Source organism: Filobasidium floriforme (genome assembly GCF_021052385.1).
Source record: "Filobasidium floriforme strain CBS 6241 chromosome Unknown HD553scaffold_14, whole genome shotgun sequence".
Classification (NCBI taxonomy): Eukaryota; Fungi; Basidiomycota; class Tremellomycetes; order Filobasidiales; family Filobasidiaceae; genus Filobasidium; species Filobasidium floriforme.
Window position 1 is genome coordinate 1 of NW_025763635.1, and position 17,613 is coordinate 17,613.

At 54.1% G+C, this 17,613-nt stretch overlaps 6 protein-coding genes across 6 annotated transcripts; 3 read left to right on the forward strand and 3 right to left on the reverse strand.

Moving 5' to 3' along the window:
- Positions 1 to 490: 490 nt before the first annotated feature.
- HD553DRAFT_342980 (uncharacterized protein) lies at positions 491 to 2,462 on the reverse strand (the record flags this gene model as incomplete). The annotated part of the gene is made up of 4 exons (XM_046182818.1): positions 491 to 1,895; positions 1,959 to 1,979; positions 2,045 to 2,335; positions 2,404 to 2,462. The coding sequence occupies 4 exons, from the start codon at positions 2,460 to 2,462 to the stop codon at positions 491 to 493; spliced, it is 1,776 nt and encodes a 591-aa protein (XP_046035579.1).
- Positions 2,463 to 3,068: 606 nt separating this feature from the next.
- On the reverse strand, positions 3,069 to 5,957 carry HD553DRAFT_52232 (amidase signature domain-containing protein). The gene is made up of 8 exons (XM_046184289.1): positions 5,302 to 5,957; positions 5,066 to 5,227; positions 4,609 to 4,974; positions 4,471 to 4,534; positions 4,356 to 4,398; positions 3,974 to 4,268; positions 3,417 to 3,908; positions 3,069 to 3,342 (listed from the first exon to the last, which is right to left on the reverse strand). Exons 1-8 carry the CDS (start codon positions 5,695 to 5,697, stop codon positions 3,076 to 3,078), a joined length of 2,085 nt encoding a protein of 694 aa, XP_046035580.1. The 5' UTR covers positions 5,698 to 5,957; the 3' UTR covers positions 3,069 to 3,075.
- A 3,625-nt stretch (positions 5,958 to 9,582) lies between these two features.
- HD553DRAFT_313071 (phosphoribosyltransferase-like protein) lies at positions 9,583 to 11,090 on the reverse strand. The gene is made up of 6 exons (XM_046180182.1): positions 10,987 to 11,090; positions 10,835 to 10,905; positions 10,471 to 10,756; positions 10,198 to 10,335; positions 9,977 to 10,063; positions 9,583 to 9,856 (listed from the first exon to the last, which is right to left on the reverse strand). Exons 1-6 carry the CDS (start codon positions 11,016 to 11,018, stop codon positions 9,784 to 9,786), a joined length of 687 nt encoding a protein of 228 aa, XP_046035581.1. The 5' UTR covers positions 11,019 to 11,090; the 3' UTR covers positions 9,583 to 9,783.
- Positions 11,091 to 11,263: 173 nt separating this feature from the next.
- HD553DRAFT_313074 (uncharacterized protein) lies at positions 11,264 to 13,057 on the forward strand. The gene is made up of 6 exons (XM_046180183.1): positions 11,264 to 11,423; positions 11,522 to 11,648; positions 11,744 to 12,316; positions 12,382 to 12,435; positions 12,520 to 12,532; positions 12,611 to 13,057. Exons 1-6 carry the CDS (start codon positions 11,340 to 11,342, stop codon positions 12,690 to 12,692), a joined length of 933 nt encoding a protein of 310 aa, XP_046035582.1. The 5' UTR covers positions 11,264 to 11,339; the 3' UTR covers positions 12,693 to 13,057.
- A 1,557-nt stretch (positions 13,058 to 14,614) lies between these two features.
- HD553DRAFT_331778 (60s ribosomal protein l19, mitochondrial precursor) lies at positions 14,615 to 15,714 on the forward strand. The gene is made up of 3 exons (XM_046182035.1): positions 14,615 to 14,705; positions 14,786 to 14,883; positions 14,982 to 15,714. Exons 1-3 carry the CDS (start codon positions 14,676 to 14,678, stop codon positions 15,394 to 15,396), a joined length of 543 nt encoding a protein of 180 aa, XP_046035583.1. The 5' UTR covers positions 14,615 to 14,675; the 3' UTR covers positions 15,397 to 15,714.
- A 14-nt stretch (positions 15,715 to 15,728) lies between these two features.
- On the forward strand, positions 15,729 to 17,392 carry HD553DRAFT_52393 (coiled-coil domain-containing protein 55-domain containing protein). The gene is made up of 3 exons (XM_046184290.1): positions 15,729 to 16,191; positions 16,281 to 16,479; positions 16,567 to 17,392. The coding sequence occupies exons 1-3, from the start codon at positions 15,793 to 15,795 to the stop codon at positions 17,304 to 17,306; spliced, it is 1,338 nt and encodes a 445-aa protein (XP_046035584.1). The 5' UTR covers positions 15,729 to 15,792; the 3' UTR covers positions 17,307 to 17,392.
- Positions 17,393 to 17,613: the final 221 nt, after the last annotated feature.

Genomic DNA, 17,613 nt, shown 5'->3' on the forward strand with positions numbered 1-17,613 from the left:
CCCTAACCCCTAACCCCTAACCCCTAACCCCTAACCCCTAACCCCTAACCCCTAACCCCTAACCCCTAACCCCTAACCCCTAACCCCTAAGAGACCGCATGATGGTCTGGAAGAGTACCGGCCGATCCAAAATGGGAGCCAACAAGGCGATTGGCGGGCTTCTGGGTTGTCGATGAGCCAAGGTCGAGAACGTATGCATGCCTACCACAAGTCAACGAGGCTTACGCCAAGTATCCAAGCGGTTGGTGTGCATCAGTAGTGGTGGAGTATGAGGCCTGTATAGTTGTGGGTATGTAGTCGAAGCCAACGTCGAATGTCAACGGTGGTCGAGATGACCTTGAGGTCGAGGATGACGCGTCGCGTCACCTGAGCGCGTTCGTCATGAGTCATCACCGGTATTGGCAGATCGGGTGAGGGTATAAACTCTTGAATCAGAGGTACAAAGGACATGGTGTAGACTTCTAGGTACAGTGCATTCAGTCTATCATATCTAATTATCGTTATCATTGTCGTTCTCGCTCTCATTCCCGTCACTGTCGTCTTCGTCATCATCGTCGTCGCTATCTTCGTCAGAGTCGCTGGACTTGGCAGCAGGACGGAGCCGATGGTCTCTGATTCGCAGGGCATGCCCCATTTGGAAGATCAGCGGTCCAAGTTCGCCATCCTTGTGATACGAATGGTGCGCGGCGGTTTCGTAAACGTAATGTTCGATCCCTCCTAAACCGATGTTCTTTTGCGTTTTGGCATCAATGATGAGGTCGGGGGCAGTATCTGCCAGCTTTGTGAGCCGCTTGATGCCACGCTTGAACTGACCAGGACCCTGTGCCATGTCCTTGGCAATCTCAACAAGGGCGTAGTACGTCGAGTCTGGAGTGAGATGCTCGTCCTGATACTCGGGAGCGGTCGAAGCGAGATCAATGACCGGGGCTTCTGGCTCGGCGTGAGGGGCGTCGATAACCATGGCGTTATCTTTCTCCGACAGCTTCTGGTGCTCGACCTGAAGTTGATTGAGCTCATCCTTGGTAGCCTTGAGCTCATCTTTGGTATCCTTGAGCTCCTCCTTGGTATGCTTGAGCTCATCATTGATACCTTTAAGCTGGTGCTCGGTGTCCTTGAGATGTTGCAGGTCACGCTTGGTCATCGCTGCGCTAGATGTAGTGACCCCAGCCTCGTCCAGGACGGCAACGATTGCTCGCAGGTCTGTGCATTCCTGCTCGGATTCGGCTAGGTTTATAGTCACGGTTCCGCATTGTTCAACGAGCTTGTGATAGTTGGCGGCCGACCGGACGAGCTCGCTTTGACGTGTATCAACGTTGAGGGTGAGCTGGTTGACTTCAGATTGAGATGCCTGAAGATCTTGTTCCAGCTGAACCCGGGCGTTGGTCAGCATCTGGACCTCGAGGTCCAACTCGGAGACCCTGGTCTTGGCCTGCTCGAAAGGCTCGTTGATCGCTGCGTTTGCCTGCAAGGCTTCCTGCAGATTCCGTTTCGAGGTAGCCAGTTCGTTTTTGATGGACTGCAGTTCCCTCTTGGCCTGCTCGAGTTGTTTCTTGACTGCGGCCAGCTCGTTGTCGCGGTCTTTGAGGGTCTTGGCAACGTCGACCGGGACCGCAGCTCGACAAGACTGGTCAACCGGGACCGCAGCTTGACCAGCTCGACGGAGGTCAACCGGGACCGCAGCGGGATGGGGTCGATCGACTGAGACCGCCCTACTGAGGTTGTTGGTGGCCTGGTCGTATCGCATCTTGAGGTTGGCCAGCTGATCGACAGCTGCATCTCGCAACCGGACTGCCTGACCAAGCTGAGTCTCAAGCTTTTTGAGAGCCGACGTATGATAGGTGACGGAGACGGATGATTGATTGCTGATCCGGAGTATATGGAGTTCGTCCTTGTATCTGACCCGTCAAACAAGAAGAGAGTTAGCAATGTTCCTGCGGCAAGAAGTTTGATATACCCACCGATCACGTTCCTGAACAGTGCTGTGCCACATTGCCGGTCGAGCGTAAGCGATGTTCGATGCCAATCTACCAACAAAGCAACTCACGTGGCCAATCGCGATCCCAACCCTGCAGCCTGTCCCTGTTCCCAGTTCTTCACAACATTTTCGAGGAAATCTCGGAGTGCCGTACCAGAAAGACTGCCTAATCGGGCTTTGATGGTGGCCAAGTCGAGCCAAGGACAGGGTATTGAAGAGTTCCGGTAGAGCGATGGTATAAAGTATGCAGCCCGGCCGTGATTCATCTGTGGGTCAGGACCGGGAACGACCTGATAGAGCTCGTCCAACTTTTTCTTGTCGGCCCTGATGCTGCTTGCAAGCTTGTGAAGGTCGGTGACTCTATCAAGGACAGACTGGAGACAACAATGTGAGCCGTAGATCGAGACAAGTAGCCGCCCAGTACTCACGCTCTCGATCCACGCTTGACGAGCTTGTCTTTCCGCAACCGACGTCCAATCTTGCTCATGTCTCGGCTGATTCTCACTAATCGGGTGCCATTCCCAACATTGTCGGCAGAGCGGTGGAGGATTTTGCATGAAGAGTACTTGCAACCACTGCATTGCCGGTGGCCATCCTCCCGGTCTGTAGCTGGCTGTAGGGTTCAGGCGGTATTGCTCCCTGCCTAGAGTAGTATCAACGTATGGAATTTGCATCTTGTTGGTCTGTCTGGCTTGATTTGATGAGCATGTTGTCGATTCTTGATATCACGACCTCAACAGTCCCTTTAAACTCGACAGGTGATACACGAATCAAAGCGAGGAAGCAATTCACGTGACGCCGGTCTTGCTTCCCCGGTATGGCTTCCCGGTATCGCTTCCCGGTCTTGCTTCCCGGTGCAACCTCGCTCAACCGGCGCTGGCAGGACTGGACACCCCGGTGATCTCCAAGGTCTAGCATCGCGGCTCATGGAAAGCATTGACAAAGAACGAGCGAGCACAAGCTGAAAATATATCAATCCGACGACATGTATATACGAATTATTGGGCATTGAGCGACACTAAACTACTGCGCCGACACCGACATACTCAGGCGGGAAAAGCGAATCGACCCGTCGCAACTTCCTGAAGCGCTCCAGCATTCTAATCCGGGCGTCTCGCCATCAACACCTGGACTGACGTGTAAGTGCACCCCCCACTCACCTTCAATTCGGCCGCCAGATCCCACAAGACATAGTCGCACCCGCCGGCAGCGTTCAGCCCGATGCTCACGGGCAGATACTCGACCTGGCCGCTGATGGTCGAGTTGTAGGGAACTTGACCGATCGGTATACTGAGTTGAGGCACACCGGCATAGTTGAAGATGTCGTACCCGAAAAGGCCGGGAGAAGGAGGTCCCCCGTAGACGTTCTGTTTGGGGCGACGATGAGGGGTCAGTGGCAGGGCGTGCATAGTGTCTTCCCGAGTCATGATCGTGAACTGACCCGATACGCCGGAGTCGCCTGATTGCCCGTCCATACGCTGACATAGATGGCGTCCGAGCAGGTCGTCGCGTCTCCTCTCAAGACTTCTCGATCGAACCAGGTCTTGTATTCTTGCTTCCTCGCGACCGCTTCGTCGTACATCGCCCGAGTGACGTTGACCCGTCCGTAAGCCCATCGCCTTTCGGGGGAAGGGCTGACAAAAGGCTGCCGGCCTAAGTTCTGCTGGGCGTAATCGGCGAACCAGGGCTGTCCAAACGTGGTCCATTGGTTGTAGTCGATCATGATGCCGTAGCCAACGCCCAGGTAGTCTGCAATCGCGGTGTTGTTATGATCTGCGTATTCTCCGGTCGCATTCCAAAAACTCTCATCGCTGAGGTCAGTGACGTTTGTCGGTTTGACGACGTCGATGATGGCCTGACGAATGCGGTTGTACAAGGGGGCGGGAAGCGAGTCGGCTGTAAAGGTCCAATCGGCAGCGGGAAAGTGCAAGGTCTGGCCGTGAAAGAGCATGAGCACTGGAGACGCCTCGTCTCATCTCTCGACCCTTATCGACTGACCTTGGGCCAGGACTTGTAGTCCCGAACCAGCGCATCACCATACCACGCCCTCGAGAAGACGGTCGCCATGTCCGGGTCCCTGCACAAGAACCCAGCCGTATCCAACACTGGTTCCAGCGGCATGACACCGTCCAATGGCATGGCTCCCCACGTCGGTCTCATTCCGTACACTCCATTGGCGGCGGAAGGACACAAGATGGAACATCCCGTATCACTGCCGATTGTCGCATCCAGCCAGGGGTAAGCAGCGATCGCTGCACCAGGACCGCTCGAGGAGGAGGACGGTTGTTGATAGCTAGAATCCGTTTCAGCAAACCGGTCTCGCGAAGCGGTCAGCGTCCTCCTCTGCTGGAGCAGCGCGCCCGCCGTTCGTCCCACTCACCCGTCTGCACGAGGATTGAAAGGGGCCATCTGATCGACCCAGTCTGAATGACGCACGGACCGACAAGCATAGAGTCAGTCGACCGCAACACCTCCACCAATACGTGTATACATACCCGCAGTAGCGCTCTCTCCATTGGCAAAGGTCGACGTCTTGACTTTGCCGACAATCACCGCTCCCTGTGTGTCGAAAGGGCAGCGTCAGGACGGCTGCCAATAGCGACAAGGACAAAGGTTCGAGAGAAGATGCTCACCAGGTCGATCAACTTTTGAATCGAGACGGCCGACTCGTCACGCTCTCCGTACGTGCTCCAATACGCTCGATTTCCACATCCCGTACGAGTTCCGGCGATATCGTAGATGTCCTTGACGGCGATCCGTTTGCCAAGCAAAGGCAAGTCTTGCCCGTCGGTCCTGTTCAAGCTGTACAACCTCGATGGGACCGGGATGGATAACGTGTTCATCCCCGGCACATTGGCCGCCATCTCGACGAATTTGGCCTCGAGCGTGGGTACGAGGGCCGAGGTGAAAGCCTGAGCAGAGTCTTGGTAAGAGCGATAGATCGGGGTCAACGTCATGTTGCCGTGAATGGTCGCCAAATATGGTCCTTGAGGTATCGACTGGTTACGGAGGAAGGGACGAGGCGATTGTATAGAACGTATCCTGACTGTCAGCCTACATGTCTACGTCGCCCATCAGAACTGTACCCACCGATCCAGCTGTGACGTGCGCCAACGCAAAATCTCCCACATCCGAGGTCGCGTTCCCTCTCTTGATGATCCACTCGGTCTGCCATTCCTTCAAGCAGCCGGGCATGTCGGACGCGACGTGGAAGGACGAGTTGGTTTGGAACAGGACGGCTTGCATGAATCCCTACATTCGAACGCAAGGGTACGATGCGTGAGCTTGGTGCGAGAGGCGTGAAATCGCCTCCTGTTTGAACACACCTGATCCCATACGTCGTCCGCTTGCTCGAACGCGCCCACTTTTTGCTTGAGACCGGTGCAATCCACCTCACCTTGCACATCGATGACGGTGACCAACATCGTTTGCGGTCCCGTACCGGCCCAGACGCCCCAATCGTCGTGCATGACATGGCTTTCAAACCTATTCCCCGTAGGTGAAAGATAATCCTTGACCTGGCCGTCCGACGAAGTGATCGTAAAGGAGTAGGCGGAACGATCCGAATGGATGCCTTCCGAACGTCTGCCGAGGGTCGACTTTTGCCTGGTTAGAGCGAAATCCTCGTTACCGGCCAAGGGCTTCAAAGACGCGCCCCTCGCAACGGCAATGAGGCCGAACAGCAGCGATATCAAGGGAGTAGAACAGCGACCGAGTGCCATGTCTGTCTTTTTGGATGATCGATGGGTGATAGGAGTTGTTCAATCTTTGAAGCAGACAGGGCAGGTTGAAGATTGTTGAGATTGACGGGTCGTGATCGGCGGTGTTTATATAGACGCTTTCCGCCTTATCTGTCTTCGTCCCTTCCTCAGGCAGGGCAGGAGAGAGCTGACATTGCCGAACAGCCGACACACAATGTAGCCCTGTATCTCCCGGGCGTCATTCTGGCGTGGCTTATCGGACAGTCGTCAAAGTCGTCAAATTCTGGCTTGTCCTGTCGTCCTGAGGCCGCACGCCGACATTCGTTGTCCTTGCGGAGATACCGTTCTTGATCTCGACGCCATCATTTATGATGGAGACATCGCTTGTCGATCGCTTGTCCGGATCGCCCTCTCGATTGATAGGTCACAAGCTCAACAAGTCGAGCGAACGTCTTTGAACAAGGTTCAGTGGAGGTCCGCTCAGGTGGAGGTTGGCTGAATTGAAGCGCGGGAGTCGAGCCGCAAAGAGGAGGCTTGCGCTCTTATTCGTGATTCAGGCGGGAGGCGGTGTCATCACATGCGATCTTCCTGGTCGATAACAGAGTCGAGAGCAGAGTCAGTGGGGTCTCCAGAGGTAATAAAGTCCAGATAGGCCGGTCTTGCTCACCCACCCCGCGACAAACCGATCTGCCTCGAAAAGGTCAACCGCAATGCTGTATCCCGTCGAGTCCTTCTTGGAGATTGTCTTACTCGAACCAACGACGTTCTTGCGGTCATGGACCGCGAATGAGAATTTGATATTTTTCGGTTCTGACATGACTCTGTACAATCCGCCGCGTCCTTTATCTCGATAAGCAATCTGCGTAGGAGAGTCTTGCAATGGCATAGCCTTCCCGCAACAAAAGCCGGGCTTCCTGTCCAAACCAAGGCGTTTCTGTGGTCCGATCGATTGGCAACCAGCCCGTTGAACGACCCTCCGCCCGGCAAATGCTTGCTCGAGGCCAGCACGCCGTCTGAGACATCCACACGGCCACCGACGCTACGTTCCGAAAAGCGAACCTCACCCCGCTCTCTGTGTCATCCGGGAACGCGTCGGTTCTCGTTCAGGTTCCATCCCCGTGTTCCCTCTAACGAACGAACTTGCGGGGCAGTTCGAATAGCCTAATCTCGGTCGCTGTGCGCGCTGATTGTCCTCTTGCTGCGAAGATGCTCGTTTCTTGCGCTGACCTCCTGTGTGATTGACCTCGAACTCGTCTGCTGCTTTTTCACTACCGTACTGTCACCCGAGCTTCGTCGCGTCCTGGTCCAACGGTCCGTCGCTTTAAGTGTGCCTTTGTTCTCGCCAGCGATTCATTCCGTCGAAAGAAGAGGATCGTGTGATCATTCAGGTTTGTGGCATTGTTCCTTCGAGGACTTGCGTATTGCTGTGACTGGGACGACGTATGGCATTACGATGACTTCCGGGTCGGCCCGCTGTAAGTCAGAGCATTGTTGCGTCCTCGATCAGTTCCATCCCGCTCTGCACCTCCGGCCTCGACCCGTATCTCGACTGAACGTCCCAGATCGGTACTTCCTCCTACACGAGATCTTGATGGGGTGTTGATCATCCATAATGAGTCATTCCAAGTCAATTGCCGTAGTTTCGTCGTTGCCACAATTCTGGATCAGATTCCGAGACCGCATGGACAGACCAGCTCGGACGAAACTCGCTCGACCTAACGCAGACCCGGTCGCCCGGCCTGACGTCACCCTGGCGTCGTTCCGTAGCCTTTGACCTGATAGGAGAGGGAAGATACTGTCGACTACAGAGGAAACCGAAAAGTGCGGGGTAGGGTCAACGAGCTAGACACAGGATGATAGCGTAAGCCTGACTGTCCCAGTCGAAGCGTCAAGGTACATGACGGAGCGCGGCGGATATCAACTCACCTCTGCGGATCGAAGTAGGGCTTGGCATTAGTCCTGAAGGTACGATCCTGCTAGGCGGAGCCAGTAGGATATCCGTATGTGATTGGGCAAGTGTGACGACGATCGACAACACCCTCTGCGGTGGAGCACCGTCGGACTCGGTACCGTGTCCTGGCGGATTATGCTGGGTGTCCCAAAAAGCAGGAAAGCGAACGAAATGATGCAGGGCGCTGCAGCTGGTACAGCGAGCGACGGATCCGAGTAGACGATGCTGGACAAGACTCACGGTGTTGCAGCCGGCCCGCTAATGATCGCTCTTGAAGAGGGCAGGCTACCCAGATGTCCGTCGCAGGCAAAGTTGTCGGGTTGCGAGAGGGATATATAGAGTTGGCAGATGGATGACGGGAAGGTATTGATATCCTGAGCGACGTGAGAAGTTTGAAGGTAGACGACGGCGAGGAGGGGATGAAGTCGATCGTCGGGGTCTATGCCGAGGACGGGTAGCCCGCTGCCTTTCGGGTGATTGAGACGCTGGCAAAGGGCTTCTCTCACAGCCGAACAGAGCCCATACGAATATCGAGACTTCTCTTGACGAGTCCCTCTAGGTGAGTCGGCATTCCAGCGCTGACGATTCCAAGACGAGGTTGGTGCCGGGGTACATATCCTCCAGCGCCAGCAGGTCGATACGTCCGTGACAACCTATCCGCGGCCGAATGTACTCTTCCATGTCCCTCTCAAGTAGCGTAGCTTCTACCTCGTCTTGAGAGTCGAGGCGGCATAGTAGTATTTGCTGCTCATCAGATGATGTCCCGGTAGTTCCTCACACCTCCATTCGTCCTTCAGGGGTCCTTTCTCTCGCTTGCATTGCCCGGAGGTGATAGTTTTGCCTCTTGCGGTCCTTTAGTCCCCGTCCTTGTTCAGAGTATGATGGCGCCCATGCATAATCTAGACAGTTAAGGAAGAAGTTATTCTGATTGAGATCGAAGGTGTCGACGTGCTACAGGCATCATGGGTATATCGGATTGAAGGTGTCTGGCTGGTGATCGCATCTCCCTGAGACGCCGGGCCCAGAGGTTGAGAGGCGAGATGGTCCCACTACTACTACTACTACGACTACTAATACTGCTACTGCTCTACTGAGCTACTGATACATATCGAGACATTATACCTTATATATTCGTAGACCTGTCTCCTCTCTATCCTCATGCGTCGGTACAGCCCTTCGTAACGCCTCGCCAAGATTCAGTAGGGTGAACTAAGGCAACGACGTGCAAGGACTCCTTATTGCGGTCGAGCAGATCAACACTAAACTTGCTGCTCTTCGGACGTCCGCCGAAGAGCAGCAGAAGCAACACAGGGACAACCACAACAAGATGAGGCTGTTGCGAGAGGAGAACCAGCTGAATCGAGACGAGAACAGGCAGCTCAGGGACGACCTGAAAGACCTGAAGACCCAGCTTCTTGAAGCCATCACCACTCGCCTCGATTCGATCAGCAAGGATATCAATACCCGATTTGACAAAGCTGCTAAGGATAACAAAACCGCATTCGCCAAAGCTGCTAAGGAGTCTAAAGCCGGGCTCGACACAGCTACTGCGACAATCACCTCTCGGCTTGACAACCTCCTGAGGCCCTTGCAGGGCTTCCTCTCCGTCAGCAAGAGGCAGCAAGAGAACCGAATCATCGGTCTTGCCAACCGCTGCGAGACTTGGACGACAACGCGATCACCGACGTGTCAAGCATGACTGTTTTGGATAGTAAATCGTCAATCTCGACGACAATCAGCTGCAGTTACATGTACTGACGGAAGCGTCCAACTACAGAGGCAACGGTGACCGACCTGGAGAAGTACACCGAGCGTGTCGGGTTACCCAAGGAATTCCTCCCCCAACGAAACCGCGACAACTCGTCGAGGTGGTGCGAGCCATCTGGGGCGGGGAGCACCACATTCTAGAAAATCTTGACGACCTCTATTCCTTTTCGTGAAGAGACACGGTCTGGCCTGTATCTCATTCTCTCAACGTTGTTCCGTATTCAATAGTCGACTGTCGACCAAAGACACGACAGCGACACGATCGCTCGGTGCTCGATCAGACCCCCACGATCCCCTCGGATCATCGCAATCGGAACCTCTATATGAATACGCCCTACTGAGCCCTGACACCTGTTACAACTTCGCGCCCCTTCCCCCCCGACAACCGCCTACTTGCCCTTGACGGCCATCTCGTCGTCCTGCCTCTTCAACTCGTCGTGCTTCAAGATATCGGGCATCTCCCTACAAACAGAACAAAAAACGAGACGAGACGTCAAGTTTACCGAAGTCGGCTTGGTACCGTCAGCTCTGACAGTCCGGGTCTCCCCATGAGGAAAAAAGCGGCGGCCTTTGAAGGCTCACCAAGGATAATCGACCCAGAGATCCTCGATGTCCGTCCCGCTGAAATAAGCCACGTCCTTGCTAATCTCCCCGGCCTTGGGTTTGAGCCTGCATGACGTAGAGAACCGGAGAAGATGATCAGTCAGCTCTCCCAATCCCAAAAACTACTCGTCCGCAGCGAGACTGCTATCGAACTCCGGACCTAGTCCCTCTTCAACGGCGATGGGTTACCCCTAACGTACTTGTTGTGCACGACAAAGATCCCAAACTTGGTAGCCTCCCTGATCCGGCTCCTCTCCTCTTCGCTGACCTTGAGCTCTTTCAACTGTTTCTCCACGTCGATCTGGAGTTCCTGGAGGGCGTACGAGAGGGTCGCTCGGCTGACGGATTGTAATGAATTAGGTTGTGGAGGACGAGACGAGACGGGACGAGGAAGGAGCAGGGAGGAAGAGTAGAGTCAACTTGTGGTCGTATTGATCGACGGACAGAGCATCGGTCGACTCGCAACGACTCACCTATCATCCACCTCATCCACGACCAAGATCCTCTTCCCCAACAACCCCCCATACTTGGTATTCTTATCCCCGAGCGTGCTGAAATCGAGCCATTGCGTCCGGATGACCTCCTTCCCTACGACCTCTTCCGAAGTATCCGGCAGAGCTTCGTACAAAGAAAGCCCTATCGCTTGAATAGGGATGTTCCTCGGCTTACTTTCCGGAGAGTCGGAGACTTTGAGAAAAGTCCTGATGATACGGGCTGGGATGAAACCTCCTCCTCCGATGGCGATCATCAAGTCCGGGTCTGCCGCATAGGAATTTCAGGCGGTGAGCTCTTCAATCGGAACTTTTACGGCAGGGAGGGTAGACTGGGGTGGCTCACTAAACTCGGTCTTGATCCGCTTGGCAGTCTCTTGACAGAGAATGTGGATGTCGTTGTAAGTCTGCCTGAAGCTAAAGCGCGAGAGAAGAGTCGAATTGGGGGGTCAGTCTCAAGCGAACCACGACGAGATGGGCTAGATAAGCTGAACTTACTGGCCATCTCCTGCGTATCCTTCGACGGGCATCTTGTAAGATTGATTTGAAAGTCAGAGATTAATTGAGGTGGGTGTGCTAGTGAAGCGGTTGTATCGACTCTTGACCTTGGTGATAGAAGTTGAAGTTGAAGTTGAAGTTGTTCAGTTCGAAAGAAATCGCTTCCTCCCTCGGAACAACCTTGGCCTTTGAGAGTCACGTGATCAGATAAAGGAGGTCAAGGTCCCCTAAGCAGCGTGCTTGTCTATATCTTCGAACAAGTATATCTTCAAGCGAACCCTCGCGCAAAGCGTTACCATAACGCCAAATACAACTACCAGTCGGTCTTTAGCGGAATATTTTCCCCCATCAGAATGACGGAAGAACTACCCGCATCCAAACTCGGCACCAAGGAACACTGGGACATGGTGTACGAGCGGGAGACCAAGGAGTACGAGGTGGGTCTATCGAGCTTCGCTTTGAGAAGCAAGCAGTATGACGTGCTAAGAACTGAAATGACATTCTCTGTATACCTTTGATGTTTTGTTGCTCCCAGGAAACAGGCGATGAGGGCGAGATCTGGTTCGGAGAAGGCGCGGTGGACAAGATGGTAGACTGGACGTACCAGTACCTCCCACCGTTCGAAGACGGGTCCGGACCGACCGTCATGGAGTGCGGATGCGGCAAGTCCAGCTTTCAATCCGATATTATCCCTTCAAACCACTGTCCAATCCAGCTAACCTTTGATTCTGTTCCTCCGTGTTTCATGTCTTCTTAGGCAACGGCACGCTCCTCCTCTCCATCCTCTACCCGACCAAACCTAAATACCGACGTTCTGTACCTCGACACTCTCCTCGACATTTCACCGGGATAGACTATTCGGACCTGAGTATCGAATTATCGAGTAAAGTCGAAGGTCTACGTCGGAGACGCTGGGAGAGACGGATACGGAGCGATGAGAAGCGGAAGGAAGTTGGGGAAGAGCTTGGGGTTGATAGCGATAGCGAGGAAGAAAGTGACGTCGACGTCGACGACGATGAAACCGACGAACAAGGGGACGCGGAAACTCTATCCCACGCCAAGAACCAGATCGCAAACAACCCTCCCGGAGTCACCTGGTTCGCCTCGGACCTCCTCACCTCAACCCTCCAGACCCTTCACTCCCAATCCTCTTCCGTCCCTCTTGACGGCTGGGACCTCGTCCTCGACAAGGGGACCTACGACGCCATCGCCCTTTCCCAAGAACCCGTCGGATCCGGTCCGGAGTCGAGTAGGGGGAAATTACCTAGTGCGGTCTACCCTGAACGAGTCGCTGGGCTGGTCAAGCCGGGCGGGTTCTTTTTGATCACCTGTGAGTCTGGCGATATTTCTGTTGTTCGTAAGATAGCTGCTGAGTCAAGGTCTTATGGTGAGCAGCTTGCAATTTCACCGAAGACGAGATCAAGACGAGGTTCACTCGAGAAGGACTAGGTTCGTCCCGCTCTTTCCGTTCTATCGGATACGATTCAGTTGTAAACTGACGCTCTTCCTGACGGATTATTCTCACACCTACAGCTTTCGAATACCAGTAAGTCCTCTTCATGATCATCATCCAGGCGATGTTTTCCGCGACTAAACTAATCGCAACCCTGGTCGGACGCTCCAGCTCGACGGTTAAACACCCATCGTTTTCGTTCGGAGGCAAGACAGGGTCGACTGTGTGTACGGTGGCTTTCCGCCGGGTTTAGCGGCCAGTTTTTCAAGAATTCTGAAACCGGTGGTTGCATGATCGCGATCGATGCAAAGGGGACGCTGATACTTGAGGATAGGGACCGTCGAAGTTACTTTGAGATCACTATGAGGCGACTTGTAGTAGATTCTAGATCTGGCCTAAGTAGACTTGACCATCGACAAGATGATACCATTTAGATCCGTTGTGCCCTCGATGCACGACAAGAATCCACGAGATGATGGCACATCTGTCGTGTCGCGACGGTCTGCCGACAGGTAAAACGTAAACATCCCACTCGGTCTGATCCATCAAAATCCAGCCTTATTGTATATGAACCAGGAGCCCGAGGCCTTAAGGCTGTTCTACTTCAGCAGTCTCGACATCTGAAGGGTCACAGCGTTTTACGACGTGTTCAGGGACCGGTTGTGAGGGGTATTGTTGCATCGCACGCGTGTGTGCAGACACCTCAATTCTGGCAATGATGTGCGTGACCTTCCTCCCAGCGTAATCTCCGGTTGAATATAGAAACCTAATCACGATGAAGAGCGTGGCAAAAGTTGGAAGGCGAGTGGGGAACGATGATTTCGATCTGTGACTGGAAAGGGCGTCAAGCAGGCCAAGGACTCGAGAGCTTCGCAGCTTCGCAGAGATGTATGCGAAGTTCTTGTCCTCAGCTTGACCGTCCTGAAAGCCTCAGGCGACCTCTTTTGTATCTACATGGAGACGGTGATACTTGAGGAGGACGATCTTAACGATGGCCACGATTTTCAGGTAACCAGAACAGATCTAGGCCACGTCGACTTGATCTGATATCCGACGTGACGTAACGTGCTTGTCACCGAAAAAGATAGAAAGAAAGGCGTCCCGCAATGAAGCGGCCGGCGCCCTACTTGCACGCGCCAGACTGGCTGCATGTTGGGCCCGGTCAGTCATGCATTCCCTGTCGTACAGTCGAATATCCTTCGTCTAAGCGATTAGATTCATTCCCGCCGCTGAGCGAATCTGAGAAAAGAACGGCAACTGGGCGCGATTCCTACGATAATCTGAAGTGCAACGAATACCAGCGCTGACGATAGGTCCAGTCACGGGTAGGAAGAGTAGCTGTATCAAATTTCCGAACAGGTCTCACTTGAAAGAATCTGGTGACTTCGTACGCCCGAACATAACGTTCGCATGAGCGCCCATCTGGCAAGTCTTTCGAGTAGTGACGGTGCAACCGAAAAGCATATGAATTTCGCCAGATATGTAAAATTGTAAATCGATGCCTGCGAGATCCTGCTAGGTGCGAGCTGGTTTGGCCAAAGCTTCTCGGTTGATACAACATGACTAGTACCACTTCGATTTATGGACCTTTGACATCGACAAGAGTTTCGCGACTGACAGCTGTCTACTAAACAGCTACTGTATCTTCTTCTCGCCAGTCGCCTCTTCTAGCTCCGATACGTACAAGAACCATCAATGTTCGAACGATCTATCACTTTCCCTTCCATTCCGTATGGTTCTCGTCCTACCACAACCTTTTCGAGGCTAATTTGGGTTGATAAAAAGACCCCGTATCCCTTGACATCTGCATTTCGAATGCCGCTTCGATCCAGTGGGGATGTGCGGGTGACGAGGTCAAAGGTCAGTCTCGTCGCTTCCCTTCAATACCCCTCAGGCTGATATTGTCACCCTTACATAGTGCCCTGGACCGCCAAGACGATGGATAACTTGATATATGGACTGAGATATGCGAAAGAGGAGAGGGGGGAAGCCTCGAGAAGCAGTGACAGTGATGCGTTTCAGTAGTGAAACCGCCAATCGGACCGGGGTCGCGGACATCGATCATCAAGTCAATGTCCGTGTCCGGGCATCGAGGACCTCCTCAACGGGATATCGAACTTGGTTCAATCGATAATAAAGTAGAGATTGACAACCGATAATAAAGTAGAGATTGACAACCAATTCAACCAACAACAGCAATCTACTGCAAAGTCCCCAGGTCTGTTACTCCAGCAATATGTCGAAAGCAGCAGTAACACAAGTGGTGGTAAGCCGACTCGCCGAGTCCGCACGTCGTCATCCGAACGAGCTCGCTGACCCGCTCATCCACTCGTTCCTCATTGACAGAAAATCCTGGTACCAGCAGGCAAGGCCACCCCATCACCGCCCGTCGGTCCGGCATTAGGAGCCCGAGGTGTCAAAGCCATGGATTTTTGTAAAGAATTGTCAGTCGGCCACCCGAATTCCCCATCCTCTTACTATTGCGAAGACCTCGTGACCCTTCGACCTCCGAGCTGAATCAAGTCTTTTCACCCTCTTTCAGCAACGCCCGGACGGCTCACCTAAAACCTACTGTCCCTGTACCGACGAGCATAACTATCAATCCGGATCGAACCTTTTCCTTCTCCTTCCGAACCCCACCCGTCGCCCACCTCCTCCGCACCGCAGCCTCGATCGACAAGGGCTCCACCGCACCTCCTTCTCATACCTCTCGGACGCTCCGAGCGGCAACTTCAGGATCCACAGCAGGCGGACAAGCTCCGGCTTCCGTAGCAGCCAAGGGGGGCGCCACGAGCGTACCCGGGGGAGGGTTCGTAGGCAAGGTCTCCGTCAAGCAGGTCTATGAGATTGCTAAGATCAAGATGGAGGACGAGGATTTGAAGGTCTTGGGTCTAGAGCGGGTGGCGAGGAGTGTGGTAGGGAGTGCGAGGAGTATGGGGTTGGAGGTCGTACCATGAGAGGCGGTACAATGGGGATATAGAGAAGGTCGAAGATGGTCAAGAGAGAAAGAGAGAGAAAGACTCATCAAGCTAGGGTGATTTGTACGATAGAGTGTAATGCACAGCGCCCACATCATCTTCATCGCATTGCTAGATAAGGTACCACCTCATCATCTCATTGCGTCTGTGAGCTTGCTGTGGTCGTGTAGGCGGTCAAGGTCGATCGACTCGTCTGAAGGGCGAAGCGGGATCATCGCTGCAGGTGTTCGCGCTCACGACCAACTTACCGAGCTCGAGCATATTCATAACCTCGAGTCATGCGCGAGTCACCAATCCATAACTCTTGAGCAATTCTGAATCCCGTTCAACCCATAATACAACGAGCTGTGACGCAAACACATTCCTCTGACTGCCATGCCCGACCCACCCAAGCTATCCTTCTCCTTGGGGAAACCCGCTGCCAAAGCCGGTCCCTCGACGACGAACAACGCCTTTGGAGCCAGCATCTCGCTCAAACCTAAACCGAAACCCGTCTCGAAGGCTTTCACCTTTGGGGATGACGACGACGACGACGAAGATAAGCAGGCTGGGTCGTCTTCGAAACCAACCCTAGCCGGTCCGTCCAAAGTGGCGCCCCGAAACAACGCCCTGATCAAGCAAAACGCCAGCCTGGGTCGTCAGGCGAAAAAGATCCAGGAGGAGGCCGTCAAGGTCGATCAGACCGTCTTTGAATATGACGAGGTATGGGACGGGATGCAGAACGCTAGGCAACAGGCAAAGCAGATCAAGGATGAAGAGGCTGCGGAACGTAAAGTGAGCACCTCCGTTGTTTTCAGGTTTCCCGACTTTCTATGAATCGCTAAAGATGGCATGGACTCGACCCTCTTACGTCTCCCTTATAGCCCAAGTACATAGAATCCTTCTTACAATCCGCCGCGACCCGTAAACTCGACCGTCTGAGAGCTGAGGAGAAGATGCTACAACACGAAAGGGACGAAGAGGGGGAGGAATACGCCGACAAGGAAAAGTTTGTGACGACGGCGTACAAGCGGCAGATGGAAGAGGTCAAGCTGGCCGAGGAGGAAGAGAAGGCTCGGGAAGGTGCGTAGGGTCTCGTAGGGGATCTAGAATGAGCTAAATGCAATGGGACTGACGACACGCTTCTTATGCTGTTCGGGTCGTTGGTAGCCAAGGAACGGGCCTCGCAGAAGGGACCCGGGATGACGGCGTTTTACCGCAACATGCTCGATGCGGACGAGGAGAAGCATGCTGCTGCAGTAGCCGCTTCGTCCAAGTCGGCGACCAAGCCCAATCAGGGTCCTTCTCTGGCCATCCGTCCTCCCGATGCAAGCGATAACACCAGCGACTCAAAGCCTCCTGCCACATTCGATGACACGGCCGAAGAGGACCCCTTCATCCGACGAGAACGCCAACGGATGGAGATGGAACGAGCGATGATGACAGCCGCCAGTGCCTCGGTACCCGTCGTCGAACGTCTTCCAGCGACCGCCTCGACCGAGGAGGAACGGATCGAGATTAACGACGAGGGCGCCATCGTGGATAAACGGGTCTTGCTCAAGGCCGGTCTAAATATCACCAAGAAACCCGTCCTACCCAAGGACGGTCCGGGTGATGTCAAACGACCCGAAGTGCACGTCCCTCTCAAGTCACGAGCTGTGGGTACGGACGCTTCGTACGAAGCCAGGATGGCCAGGGAACGCCGCCGTCTAGCCGACCAGATGAAGGACGAGCAAGAACGTATCGAGCGGGAACGACTAGCCAAACAGCAGGAAGTTGAGGAGACGGCCAAGAAGCGTCGAGCTGGAGGGGACGACGGCGAGGGGGATGCTAAACGACGTGCGGCGAGGGAGCGTTTCGAGGCTAGGAAACGAGCCAAGCTGGAGCAGCCCGAGGGGGACGGGTCGTAATGCGAGTTGGTTGGGGGGTGTTGTACGTAGATCGTGCCCGTCCCTTACCAACGGGGCCGTGCACATCAGTTGCCTGGATACTTGCTACCCAATTGAATAGTCAGAACATCCCACTTCTCGAGGGGCATATACAACGATGATTCTCGTTACAACTAAGACCCGGTCAACAATTCAGGCCCCAACCTTCGCACGTGAACGTCGCGACCGAGCCGGGTATAGTCTGCTATTCATGATACCCAGCGGTACGTCCATCGCTGCCGTCGTGGTCGGTAATCGAACACCAGTACTAGGGTCTGCTGTTTCTGTT

Coding starts and splice junctions, on each gene's coding strand:
- HD553DRAFT_313074 (XM_046180183.1), top strand. CDS start 11,340: ATGACGGAAGAACTACCCGCATCCAAACTCGGCACCAAGGAACACTGG. Junction 11,424..11,521: donor GGGAGACCAAGGAGTACGAG/GTGGGTCTATCG, acceptor TGTTGCTCCCAG/GAAACAGGCGATGAGGGCGA. Junction 12,317..12,381: donor CGGGTTCTTTTTGATCACCT/GTGAGTCTGGCG, acceptor TATGGTGAGCAG/CTTGCAATTTCACCGAAGAC.
- HD553DRAFT_52393 (XM_046184290.1), top strand. CDS start 15,793: ATGCCCGACCCACCCAAGCTATCCTTCTCCTTGGGGAAACCCGCTGCC. Junction 16,192..16,280: donor AAGAGGCTGCGGAACGTAAA/GTGAGCACCTCC, acceptor TCTCCCTTATAG/CCCAAGTACATAGAATCCTT. Junction 16,480..16,566: donor GGAAGAGAAGGCTCGGGAAG/GTGCGTAGGGTC, acceptor GGTCGTTGGTAG/CCAAGGAACGGGCCTCGCAG.
- HD553DRAFT_52232 (XM_046184289.1), bottom strand. CDS start 5,697: ATGGCACTCGGTCGCTGTTCTACTCCCTTGATATCGCTGCTGTTCGGC. Junction 5,228..5,301: donor CGGACGACGTATGGGATCAG/GTGTGTTCAAAC, acceptor GTTCGAATGTAG/GGATTCATGCAAGCCGTCCT. Junction 4,399..4,470: donor TGGAGAGAGCGCTACTGCGG/GTATGTATACAC, acceptor TGCGTCATTCAG/ACTGGGTCGATCAGATGGCC.
- HD553DRAFT_313071 (XM_046180182.1), bottom strand. CDS start 11,018: ATGCCCGTCGAAGGATACGCAGGAGATGGCCA. Junction 10,757..10,834: donor GCGGATCAAGACCGAGTTTA/GTGAGCCACCCC, acceptor CCTATGCGGCAG/ACCCGGACTTGATGATCGCC. Junction 9,857..9,976: donor CTCTGGGTCGATTATCCTTG/GTGAGCCTTCAA, acceptor TTCTGTTTGTAG/GGAGATGCCCGATATCTTGA.
- HD553DRAFT_331778 (XM_046182035.1), top strand. CDS start 14,676: ATGTCGAAAGCAGCAGTAACACAAGTGGTG. Junction 14,706..14,785: donor CAGCAGTAACACAAGTGGTG/GTAAGCCGACTC, acceptor CCTCATTGACAG/AAAATCCTGGTACCAGCAGG. Junction 14,884..14,981: donor ATGGATTTTTGTAAAGAATT/GTCAGTCGGCCA, acceptor ACCCTCTTTCAG/CAACGCCCGGACGGCTCACC.